The 14,174-nt window shown below is 33.4% G+C and overlaps 1 gene segment (V, D, J or C); it reads right to left on the bottom strand.

Moving 5' to 3' along the window:
* The window catches only part of LOC122904011, a 46,613-nt gene that overhangs the window by 19,610 nt on the left and 12,829 nt on the right, over window positions 1-14,174 (bottom strand). The window contains 1 exon segment of the C gene segment in view: window positions 7,487-7,558. Coding sequence covers window positions 7,487-7,558 — 72 coding nt within the window.

Genomic DNA, 14,174 nt, shown 5'->3' with positions numbered 1-14,174 from the left:
AATTAAAGAAAAAGAAGTTATCGTTCCAGAGCTTCTTGCAGTTCTAATGTCAAGACATATAACAAAACATAGTTTTAAAGGGCATGTCACTTGACATGGGTATGTTACTTGATTATACATTTATTGTTAATGACTGAAATTATAAATGTTAGCATCCTTTAGATAAACTCAAAATGGATAAAAGACCTCAATGTGAGACAGGAATCCATCAGAATCCTAGAGGAGAACATAGGCAGTAATCTCTTCGATATCAGCCATGGCAACTTCTTTCAAGATATGTCTCCAAAGGCAAAGGAAACAAAAGCAAAAATAAACTTTTGGGACTTCATCAAAATCAAAAGCTCTGCACAGCAAAGGAAACAGTCAACAAAACAAAGAGGCAACCCACAGGATGGGAGAAGATATTCGCAAATGACAGTACAGACAAAAGGCTGATATCCAGGATCTATAAAGAACTTCTCAAACTCAACACACACAAAACAAATAATCATGTCAGAAAATGGGCAGAAGACATGGACAGACACTTCTCCAATGAAGACATACAAATGACTATCAGACACATGAAAAAATGTTCATCATCACTAGCCATCAAGGAGATTCAAATTAAGACCACATTGAGATATCACCTTATACCAGTTAGAATGGCCAAAATTAGCAAGATAGGAAACAACATGTGTTGGAGAGGATGTGGAGAAAGGGGAACCCTCTTACACTGTTGGTGGGAATGCAAGTTGGTGCAGCCAATTTGGAGAACAATGTGGAGATTCCTTAAGAAATTAAAATGGAACTTCTCTATGACCCTGCAATTGCACTACTGGTATTTACCCCAAAGATACAGATGTCGTGAAACGAAGGGCCATCTGTACCCCAATGTTTATAGCAGCAATGGCCATGGTTGCCAAACTGTGGAAAGAACCAAGATGCCCTTCAAGAGATGAATGGATAAGGAAGATGTGGTCCATATACACTATGGAGTCTTATACCTCCATCAGAAGGGATGAATACTCAACTATTGTATCAACATGGATGGGACTGAAAGAGATTATGCTGAATGAAATAAGTCAAGCAGAGAGTCAATTATCATATGGTTTCACTTATTTGTGCAGCATAACAAATAACATGGAGGACATGGGAAGATGGAGAGGAGAATGGAGTTGAGGGAAATTGGAAGGGGAGATGAACCATTAGAGACTATGGGCTCTGAAAAACAATCTGAGGGTTTTGAAGTGGCGGGGTGGGTGGGAGGTTGGGGTAGCCAGGTGGTGGGTATTATGGAGGGCACGTATTGTATGGTGCATAAACAATGAATTCTGTTACACTGAAAATAAATTAAAAAATTAAAAAATTGATTTCTAAAGGAAATCCAAGTGCTTTTCTGATATTCTCTTTGAGATAATTTGGAATTAGTTTACTAATTCAATGGGCAATGTCTTAAGAAAGGAGGAATTGGATTTCTCATTTGAGAAGAAAGGGGACAATTCTTTTTGGGGGTGGTTCATAATACTCTCTCTCTTTTTTTTTTAGGAAAAAAAATATTGGGAATTTCTGCCTGTATAGGAAAGATCCTGATTTTTATATAAATCAGTAAGCAAGTGATGAGATCTTACATATGATATACATCGAATTAGGTCATGATATGCTTACTTTAAGTATACACCTTGGGAGTGCCTGGATGGCTCATTGGTTAAGCATCTGCCTTAAGCTCAGGTCATGATACTGAAGTCCCTGAATTGAGTACCAGGCCAGACTCCCTGGCTCAGCAGGGTGTCTGCTTCTCCCTCTCTCTTTCTGCCCATCCCCATCCCTGTGCTCTGTCTCTTTCTCTCTCTTTCTCTCAAATAAATAAATAAAATCTACCAAAAAAATCGTGCTTATAGTGAAAAAAATATATAATATGTATAATAAATATATAATACACATTATGTATTTATATAAATTTATATATTAAAAATAAATAAATAAATTTATAAATAATTATTTTATAAATTTTATATATTTATTTTTATAGAAATATATGTATATGTTTATGTACAATATATATGTGCAATATATGTATAAAATATAGATATATCAATTAAATGATAATATTAAATAAATAATAAGTAATAAATAAATGATAATTAATAACAAAAATTAATTAATCAATAAAATATATATGCTATATAAATATATAGCAGTATATGTATAAAATATATTAATATATATTATATTAATTATACATTATATATTAAATATATGTATATATTAAATATACATTAAATAATTATATTTTATTAATTATTAAATATATGTCAATAGTATGTTTATATATTATATATTATAATATTTATTAATTATTAAATATATTAAATTAACTATTAAATATATAAAAATACATATATTAGTATATATAATATATTAAATATATATTAAATAATTAAATATATATTTATATATTTTTATACATATACTGTTATATACTTTTATATATAAATTATATTATATTATATTTATATATTATATATTGTATATATATACATACATATAAATTATGTTATATTATATTTATATATTATTTATATTGTAATATAATATCATTTATATATGTATATACATATATACATAATATTTACACACATGTATAATTATAGTGTATATAATTACATATAATATATAATATATAATGTATATATTTCATAATATACATTATATATACATTACATAATATACATAATATAATTACATATATAATTACATAATATATATTACACTGGGCACCTGGGTGGCTCAGTGGGTTAAGCCGCTGCCTTCGGCTCAGGTCATGATCTCAGGATCCTGGGATCGAGTCCCACATTGGGCTCTCTGCTCAGCAGGGAGTCTGCTTCCCTCTATCTCTCTCTCTGCCTGCCTCTCCGTCTACTTGTGATCTCACTTTGTCAAATAAATAAATAAATAGTCTTTAAAAATATATATATATTACATTATTATATGTATTACAATAATTACATAATATATTATAATATAAATAATATATACACATATATACAATATAAATAAATATATACACACATATATGATTATATTATATACATGATAATATAATTATATATATGTGTATATATTATGTGTATATATGTGTATATATGTATACACATATATAAATATAATATTCTATAATTATATATGTATATACATATACACACAATATATAAATATACAATATATAAATATAATATATAATATATAAACATAAATATAACATATTAATTTTATTATATTATATACATAATATATAAATATAATATAATTATAATATATGTAATTATACATCTATAATTGCATATATTACATATATAATATGTTATGTATATACATATAAATGTCTGTACATATATACATTTATATACATATACAAATTATACATATACATATAAATATACAAATTTATATACATATAAATGTATGTATATACATATAAATTATATTATATTATATACATAATATATATACACTACATAATATACATTATATATCATTATATATACATTATATTATATTGTATTATACTGATATATATGTGTAAATATTATGTATATATGTGTATATATTATATATAATTATATATAGTACATACAAATATGTACAGTATATAAATATACAATATATAAATATAATATAATAATATATTTATATATAATAAAATATATGATTTTATATATATTAAATATAATATATGTTATAATAGTGGGACACTGCATATTTTTCCAACCATATACGAGCACTTTGTTTTTAATTTAGAAAGCATGTTAGTTAAATGAGATTAATTTTTCCATTTTATGTTATTTACATAGTTTTAGTCTCTGGTCAATATATTAAGGAATCCATTTTACATCTCAGAAAGTTTGTATTTTTTATGGGAACACTTCTGATTCATTGTAGTCAAGAAATTGAAAATCAAATGATGAATAAAGAGTTTCTAGAAAGTAACACACTGTTTTGCCTCCTGTCCTTTCCCTTTGTTAGATTCTTACTTTATTCTTTCCAGGACAAAATGAATCTTGTTTTTTGTTTTTTTTTTTTAAGATTTTATTTATTTATTTGAGAGAGAGAGGGAGAGAGGGAGAGAGAGCGCGCGTAAGAGGGGGAAGGGTAAGGGGAAGAAGCAGACTTCTCCCTGAACAGGAAGCCCAGTGAGGGAGTTTATAATGGGACTCCAGGATCATGACTTGAGCTGAAAGCAGTCACTCAAACAATTGAGACACCCAGGCACCCCAGGATAAAATGAATCTTGAACTTCCACAATTTTCTCAATGGAATATTAACTGAACATTAAAATAGTGACGTTGATTATGCATGGTTATTGTCTATATTTTAGGTAATTAGATTACATGGTTTTTCCTTCAACATTCTTCTTTAAACATTATTATATTATGGCCTAAATCATTTTTATGATTCATGAAGTAGAAGACATATTCCAAAGTACATAAATCTCTTCAAAACATTTATATACATTAATTGGAATAATCACAAAATACATTGGAGTTAAATAGTTTGAGTTATTTATATTTTATTAAGATGCAACAGTATGAATTCTATATAAATTTACTAAATGTCAGCTACATTTTCAAGTGCAAGTGTGATATTTCAAACCTACATATTGGTGTTGATTTAATCGTTCTCTTTTTTTTGTTATTCTTCTTTTATGCAATAAATAAAGCTAATTCATACTTGAATAAGAATTTCAAATTTATGACATCTCTAACTTTATTTAAAATTCTAACTGTATTTAAAATGTTTAAACTTTTTTCTAATAAATATGAGCATGAAGGTCAAACTTGTTGGTGTCTGACCAGGTCTGCTGAAGGTCACCATCTGTGAATGACATTAAATATCGTGGTGCCCAAAGTAACGACATAGTGGGAGCATAGAATGTGCTTTTCTTAGACCATTTCTTCCATTTTATAAAGTGGATGTGGAAGGCAATGCCCACTCTTTCACTTCACATTCCTCCTAAGGGACTTGTACTTTAAAGTCCTTTTCTCATTTTATGGTGGGAAAAACATAACAAATGTGAAAAGTCAGTGTGCTTCATTTTCACAGGTGATATAAAGTATGTACTTCATCACAGTTTTCTCCACCATTGAATCTAAAATTTGACTCTGTTTCCTGATAGATAACTACAGGCCTTTTTTTTTCCTTTTTCTTCTGCTTTCCTCAGTGCTTAAGATCTTCTATTTTTAGTTCATGGCAGAACTCTACTTGTGTGTTTTATTTTAAGTCTTCTCAAATAGATTTAGGAAATAGGCAGTATAAATAAATGATAAATAGTTTGTGCGCCAGAGCTTGTTTCTTTTCTGCCCCAGAGCTTGACTGTTTGGCCAGGTCTACCTCAAAGATGACATGAAAACCAGGAGATGTTTACAAATCCTGCTGAGATACAGACACAAAGCATGTGGAATCAAACACACTGAAATGCCGGAGCATAAGGTGAAGTTTTCATTCCCAATATTATCCCTCACAACATGGGAGTTGCCTTTTGTTTCAGCCTCTCATATTAAAAGAGGCTCTTCTAATGCTCTTCTTTGATCAAACAATACTGAAATATTCAATACTCAAAATTCAATTCTCAATTCAATTCAATACTCAATATTCAAATACTCAAACAACCTGAAATAAACTCAAAGTTGACATAAGAGGTAGAGCTGGTAAAGACAGCAAAGAAGTTTAATATGGATTTGGTAAATATTACCTGGAACAAAAATCTCTACATGTTATACTTACATTGAAAAAATATGGAATACCAGAGGGAATAAAAATGCATTTTAAAAAATTTTATAAGTGGGTAGTTTTCTATTCAAATAAACTATCCAGTGACATCATTATAAGGGGATCCTTAAACAGACACTCAGACCCTGAGACTATCCAGAAATTTGCTCCAAATTGGATGTTTTAGATGGATATGAAGTGCTGAACAAAACTATTTTTAATGAAATTAGGGGTAAAAAAGGCAGTATTTCTCAACTGGTATTTATATTGACATAGTTTTTAACTGTGTAGGTATAATTTAATTAAGATATTAAATTGACAAATAATTATTTGACTTTTATCCATATTACTATAAATTTATATATTCAAGTTGCAAAACAGCCTTTCTTTTTCCTTTATGTCTGGATATTTTCACTAAAGCATGAGAGAGCATCTTATATTCAGGCTAACAATATTTGAGACAATGCTTTTTACATTCTCAACATTTTTAGAAGCAAGTGACAGTGAGTCTTAGAAATTGAAGTATTCCACAAATTAGACCATTGATTCTGAACTGATCTGTAGACTAGATGGTAATAATTAACATATTTTTCTGTACTCCTGATTTTATAAAGATATCCAGGGGGTGGTCATTTGAATTCTGAAAAATTGATATTCTTTATCACTGATCATGTCCCAATTTTTATGATCACTCTTTTTGCATTTAATTTCATAAACTATTAGCACCATTCACTTGAGATTGTTATTACATTGATAATATGAACAGATGGGAATCCAAAATGTTAACAGTAATAACTGTCACTATAAAATTTTAGTTTTTTCATTTCTAATTTTTTCTCTAATGAACATATATAATTTTTATAATTTTAAGAAAGCAATAACAAGTGAATCAAAATTTATTTGCTAACAGATGATTATACACAGTCTGTAATTTTTTTCTACACAAAACTCTCCTAAAACTATGAAGACTCTTTTTATGAGTTCTGGAGATGAATTGGTTTAATTAGCTCACAAATTCATTAAACTAGACCATCTCTAGGCAATATTATAACACTAACAATAGCAAAAATTTTGACTAGTGCCAGCCTCTCCACTAAGATGTTACAGTAATAAGAATAAATGGAATTATTGATGTTCTATAGTCATTTATTCTAAGATTTTTTTTTGCACTGGTCTAAAAGATGGCACAAAAAATTTCAAGTTATTTGAGAAAGAATCACTATTCATTAAGAAAGGAGTCCTATTAATATTAGAGGTACTTACAAGTATTTCTTACATAAGTGACTACAAGAAAAACGTGTTGAACCATAAACTCACACCAATGCTTTATAAACACAGTTCTCAAAATAATTTTAATTTCAAACCTGAATATATTTGCGTGTGTGTGTGTGTATTTTCTAAAAGTAGAATTAAAATCTGCTTGTCCCCTGGGGCTAATAATACATTATATGTTTATAAAAAATAAAAATAATAAAAATAATAAATCTGCTTTCAAGAAGGGATGTAAATAAATAATTTTCAAAGAGTTTTCTTCCATATATCCCTATATATCGACAGAAAAATTGCTGTCCCTATGCTGAGGTGATCCTACATTGTTTTTTCTAAAAAGTATCTATCAGCTAGGTGGTGGGTATTGGAGAGGGCACAGATTGCATGGAGCACTGGGTGTGGTGCAAAAACAATGAATACTGTTACACTGAAAATAAATTTAAAAAATTTTAAAAAAAAGAAATTTACTTACCTGGGGGTGTTACTATTAGCTTAGTTCCTTGTGCAAATCTCTTGACCCAGACTGTTACCACATTAGTTAGAGGTTCTACAAAAACATCAGCCTTCTCCTGAGCTTCATGGCAGGACCAGCAGGAAGAAACCTTGTACTGGCAATTTGATCTTCAGAGTTTCCTGGGAATCCTTGAATAGTGGCTTCATAGCGTCTGATATTTTATAAGTTTACCTGAGCTTAGTTGACCCAAGTGTCTGTTTTCCAAGAAGCCAATAATTACTGAAAAGGGCTGATAGAAAACAAAAACACTAAGAACAAAAATAAAAGAGAGAGAGAGAGAGATAGATAGATAGATAGATATTGGGATTAACTGGTCAACCAACTACATATCTACATTACCAGGAAAGTGTTCAGTGAATTAAGAGGTTGATATCCAGGTGTTCAATTGTGTAAAATTGCTCAGAGTGTGCATCAAAGGAAAAGCCTTTGTGTTCTCACCAGACCTACTCTGTTAGTAATTTGGGATTGTATTTCTAAAGAGGAAAATTCTTCAGTAACTTACACTGCAAATATACCAATAGAAATATATTTGAGAAATGTGAACAATGTTCTCCATTCTGTAATCAGCTACTTTAATGACAGCAAAATGATTTTTTACCACACAATCAAAATGAGAAGATAATTTGTGTAATGACATATTATCCCTGGAATGAAAGAATCAATTTGTAGAAATCTATCTTCTATGAAAAAATAGATACCATTTTAACCCCAAATTTGAAAACACAATCCATTTCTCTGAAATGTTGAAAGAAGCAGCCTCTTGGAAGCTATTCTGTGATCTTCAGAAATGCATACCCAAATTTTGTAGCAACATGGACGGGACTGGAAGAGATTATGTTGAGTGAAATAAGTCAAGCAGAGAGAGTCAATTATCATATGGTTTCACTTATTTGTGGAGCATAACCAATAGCATGGAGGACAAGGGGCGTTAGAGAGAAGGGAATTTGGGTAAATTGGAAGGGGAGGTGAACCATGAGAGACTATGGACTCTGAAAAACAGTCTGAGGGGTTTGAAGTGGCGGGGGGGTGGGAGGTTGGGGTACCAGGTGGTGGGTATTATAGAGGGCACAGCTTGCATGGAGCACTGGGTGTGGTGAAAAAATAATGAATACTGTTTTTCTGAAAATAAATAAATTGGAAAAAAAAAAGAAATGCATGTGTAGCCCTACTTTTGTGGTTAACTAGCTTTAAACAAGACATTTGCCACCCCTGCTTTCCCACATCCCATTTGCTTGTGGGCATTGGGCTATGAATGTTCAGAGGGTGCTTCCTGTTCCCACAGCTTATGAACCTGTGATTAAGAGCAGGAAAGTGTCTGCTGTGGTTGCTCAAGTGAGAAAGGTGTTCAGGGTTAATAATAGAGAAGGTTTACTTACAAGTCCTTCTCACTCTCTGATATTGTGAGATTCCGGTAGGCACAATATCAGGGGGCTTCATGGGACATGAGGACCTTATTGACTATCAGGTAGAAGACTATTGTTTTTCTTATCTGTGATTAACCAGAATTTGGTTAGTCTTACAGGTAATATTGGTAGAGCCTATAGGATTCTTTTCAGGAGCTCTTCTTTAATTGGTACCAGGGGACAATGACCTTCTCAAGGGAAACCCTAGACTTCTTGAAATGTATATGAAAAGTTCTGACTGGTGTTCAGGTAAAAGAGAGTTGATTCTGAGAGATTCTCATTTTGGTGTCTCCATTTGAAATGCAAGGAAATAAGTCCAGAGGTACTGCACAGGTTGATAGTGGACATAAAAAACAATGAAAAGACAAGAAGGTGTATAGTCACCTACAAACCCAAGCCAAAGATATACATACATCCATACATTTGGTGTTGCCAGTGACTAATTAGAATTGGCTCCAAGAGGGGGCATGAATCAGGACTGGGGAGGTAGTGGTGGAGGCAGCCCTTTTTCCTCAGAGGCAAGAATGGGGAAGGAAGGTTTGCTTTAGAACCAATGAAAGACCCTCTCAGTAAGATCTGTCTCAGTGTCATTTTATTATGTTCTTGGTATAAATAACTATCAAATCCTGGAAGCCCTCACCAAAACACCTGTGTTATAATAATTCAATGTATATTCCCCTTGGGAACAACAACCTTGCATTTTTCCTTTAGCTTTTACTTCAGACACACCTATCCTTCAGCTCTTTTTCACTCAGATTGAAGGTGTGGAGAGCTCTAATTTAGCATGCAAATCGGAAGAAAAGTCTTATTATATAATAACAAACGAGATACTAATCTCACAACCTTATGCAGAAGTAAGTATATTTTATAGATCAATAGTTTATAGAAAGTTCACAAAGTTTGATGAATATTTAAAATTACTGTAGTTATTGCTTTAGATGCTATGACATTTCTATACTATGAATAAAGAAAAATATTGAAGGAAAAATATTCTTTCATTTATTGCCCTTGACTCTTTCCCTCTTCACAATTCTTAGCTTTTTAGAATTAGAGCAACTCTTTACTGTTGTTTAGAGGGCAAAGTGAGATGTGATTTTTAAAGACTCCCTGAGATCCTGTGTTCGCTGAGATGGCTCATGAAGTAGCTCAGTTATAATGGGAAAGGACACTGTGATGTGTTGATCCTGTACTAGAACTGTCTGTATGCAACCTTCTTTAGTTCCCAGCAGTCCAGCAGGTTAATATTTAAAACTGGGAACACAGTATAACAAAGATTTAGTACCCTTCCTCAATCAATGCTGCTGGTTAAGTGGCTGAGCAGGAATTTGAAATCAAGATCTGTAACACTCAGAAGTCTTGTATCTTCCATCTTTCATTCCTTTGTTCATTTGTTAGTTCATTCAAACTCAGCACACCATTTTGCACATTAATTTGTCTTCCTTCCCCAGAAACTTCTCATACATGCAGAAGTATAAAAATCAAGACACTTGCAGAAGCTAGTGTAGCTCCCACAGAACTGACTGAAAGTGACCTGACTGAAAGAAACATCACAGGTTCGGTCCTTGGGCTCCTAGCTCAGACCTTGCTGAGGACACAGATTCAGGAGAAAATTCCTGTATAGACATTAGTCAGGTCCCTCTGGGAGGTAGAAAGGAGCATGTATGTGATGGCAAGGGTGTGGAGTTGTGGGAGGGCTTTTTTCCAGTGGCAGCAGAGCATTTCCACACTTCACTCGAGTGTATTTGAGCAGGTGTAGTATTCCAGCCCAGCGTTTGCCTCACTAACTTGGTGTATCCTGAGGCTTGCTGGTAAACCCTCTTTCTTTTCCTGGCTTCGTAGCTGTCCTCATTAACACCTTGTTCCTGGACCACATTTTCATTTGAGGAAATGCACAGAATTCATTTAGAGGCTGGTCTGGCTTCTGTCAGTACTAGTATATATTTACATTCTTCCTTTGGTGTTCTAAAAATTCTGTTTCTTTGTTTTCAGTAATGGATGGCATGAGCTGTGTTATTAGAATGTCTGCATTTGCATCTGAGAGAAAAAAGCAACAATTCATGAAATTTTGACATTTGCAAAATAGTGCACATTTGTTCTCTATTAGTGAAAAGCTTAGGGTCTGATATTTAAATTTTCCTTCCTGAAGAATTCAAGCTCATGGCGAAGTTTGTCAGCTTAGTTTAAATGACCATATGAGCTTTCTTCTCCCCATAATGGCTGGCTTGATTGTCCATGCTTTCTATCTCCTTTCTTCACTGAGTGAAATCTCCCATGGGTAGAGCCACTTACAGATCCACAGGGAGGTCACCAGGATGACCTGCAGTGGGAATAGCATCCTGCCAACTCTTGTCAGGAGAGGTGGTTGAATACTCAGCTGATCACAAAGCAAATCTGAGAGCTGGTTTACCAAGAGGAAGTGGTGTTCTGAACACACAGCTAAGACCCATAGACAGCAGAGAAAGGGAGCCACAGTATTTACACCAACTCATCCTGCAGAATAGGTCTACTAACTCCCTTTATCAGCAGATTTCTCTCATCACTGTGTGACTGTTACCATTCAATGATATTAATGTAAAGAAGCCATTTTGTTGTTAATGGGCTGTAGTCCCTCATTGGTTGAAATCAGTGGGAGAGGGAGAGAGAGAGATGGAGGAAGTTCTTACAGTTCTTTGCTTTTATGAGTTATGCTTATCAACTCCCTCCTTTCCTTTTTCCTCTCTCTCTAGTCCTTCCAATGCAGTTGGGATAATTTCTATTGGTCTATACTCATGGAGACTAATTCTTTCCTTGTATCTCTTAAATCCACTGGTGAGCCTTTTTGGCATTCTTCATTTCCTTTATTGTGTTTTTATTTCTTGCCTTTAATTTGGTTCTTTCCATCTCTCTACTGAAATTATCTGTCTAATCTTGAGTATTGTTTACCCTTTCCATTAGATTAGAGTCTTTAATATATTAATCATAGTTATTTTGAATTCCCTGATAGTTCAACATCTGTGTCATGTCTCAATCTGGTTGTGGTAATGGCTTTGAGTCCTCAGAGTGTATTTTTCCTGACCTACTGTATGTCTATGAAATTTTTGTTTGGAAGCTGGACATGCTGTGTGGTATAGTAGATACTGAAGTAAATATATTTTGTGTTTGAAAGTAAACACACATTTCCTGTTAGGCCTTTACTTTGGGGGTTTATGTTAATGGATCAGGAGTTAGACTGGAGTTGAAGTTTGTTGTTGTTAAGTTATCAGGGTTGAATTTTGTTTTGTTAGTGTTCAGACACTTAAAAATTCCCTAGTTCTACTTTGTCTTTTCTACTCATTTGTCTTTATTTTTAATTTATTTTTTTATTTTCAGCATAACAGTATTCATTATTTTTGTACCACACCCAGTGCTCCATGCAATCGGTGCTCTCTATAATACCCACCACCTGGTACCCCCAACCTCCCACCCTCTGCTCCTTCAAAACTCTCAGATTGTTTTTCAGAGTCCATAGTCTCTCATGGTTCATCTCCCCTTCCAATTTCCCCCAACTCCCTTCTCCTCTCTATCTCCCCATGTCCTCCATGCTATTTGTTAAGCTCCACAAATAAGTGAAACCATATGATAATTGACATTCTCTGCTTGACTTATTTCACTAAGCATAATCTCTCTTCCAGTCCCATCCATGTTGCTACAAAAGTTGGGTATCTACTGTTTATTTTGCTCACCAGAGAGAGCCATCTTTTGAAGCTCTCTGAGCTCTATTCCACTGTGACTTTTACTAAAGGTTTGCTGGCCTGTGGGTGAAAAGTCAGGGAGGGAGACATTCTTGATATTTTCATTATGTCTCAATTTTAAGCAGATGCAGTGAAAATGGGTTTTAAGGATGTGATCTTCACAACTATTCCTTCCAGTTTTCCAGAAGTAGAAAATTTTAAATCCCTATTTCACTCCCTCAGCCACAATAAGTACCCACCTACTTCAGGTTGTACTTTGATGCCCATCCTTCTGTAAATGAAAAGTTGTTACTTTTGGATATAGTGGAGATGTTTCTGGTGAACATTTTTGTGATCTCCTCCTTTGCCTTCCCTCAACAGCAGGGGGATTCCACCAGCACCTTCCCCTGCAGATGAAGTCACTTGTTTCTTACAGTGGTGATGGCATAGATTAGGTCTGGGTGGATTTAGCTCTAGTTGTTGTTCCCCTCCTACAGCATCAAGGGGGAAGTATTTTTCTGGAATGTCCCAATCTTCTCTCCAAGAATTGTATGGAGTTCCTGGAGAAGACACTTAAAAGGTGATGGGAAATACTTTATACATGGTCCCTCAGGGTTCACACTCTTCCACTAGTCTATACTCAGCTCTTTATATTTCTTTAGAAATTTCCACTTTAATCTTGTGACCAGGTGAATGTGTTTGACAACATCTATCCAAGAAGAACAAATGCTCACTTCCTGTTTCTAGCTGCAAGAGCCTATCTCCAATTTTTATTTAAGTACAATCTCAGTTCTCCAATGGATACACAGAATGACATTTCAGCTCCTCCTACTTTTTTGGATGCTATTTTAAGTTGAGAGCTGAGCTATTTCCAGATCTCAACACCTTGGAACACATGTGGGTTCTTTTCCTAAATTTTGTTTGTTTTCCTTTATTTTTTAAAAGATTTTACTGGTTTATTTGAGAGGAAGAGTGAGGGAATGATAGAGAGGGAGAGAGAGCACAGGTGGTGGTGGTGTTGGGGTAGTGCTGGAAGGGAAAGGCAGAGAGACAAGGAAACTCCCCACAGAGCAGGGTGCTCAAGCCTGGGACTTGAGAGTCAGGGACTCAAGCCTGACTCAATCCCAGGCCCTGAGCTCATGACCTGAGCTAAAAGCAGACACCTAACCAAGTGAGCTACCCAGGTGCCCCTGTTTGTTTTTCTTTAGTGTAAATTGTTAAATTTCAGTTGAGTTCTGCCCAAATTCCCATTATATCTCTTTATAATTTTTAACTGTAATTTGTTAATACTCAGCTTTGACACTTCTCTCTGTATGATGGATCTCAGTCTTTTCTCTGATAGGCATTTGGGTTATTTTTTTTAAATTTGTGGTTTTTTAATTTTATTTGTCTTGATTTGATTTATATGATTCACTGTTTATTTTCCATCATGAGAAGAACAGAAATCATGAGAAGAACAGAAATGTTAATTTTGAGGAAGTGCAAGTTGTCAAACATTTCTTTTATGATTCTTACTTTTTGTGTTCTATATGAGAAAACTTTGGCTAACCCAAG

The sequence above is a fragment of the Neovison vison genome, chromosome 4 (genome assembly GCF_020171115.1).
Source record: "Neovison vison isolate M4711 chromosome 4, ASM_NN_V1, whole genome shotgun sequence".
NCBI classification, from domain to species: Eukaryota; Metazoa; Chordata; class Mammalia; order Carnivora; family Mustelidae; genus Neogale; species Neogale vison.
This window is presented reverse-complemented; position numbering and strand designations above follow the sequence as displayed.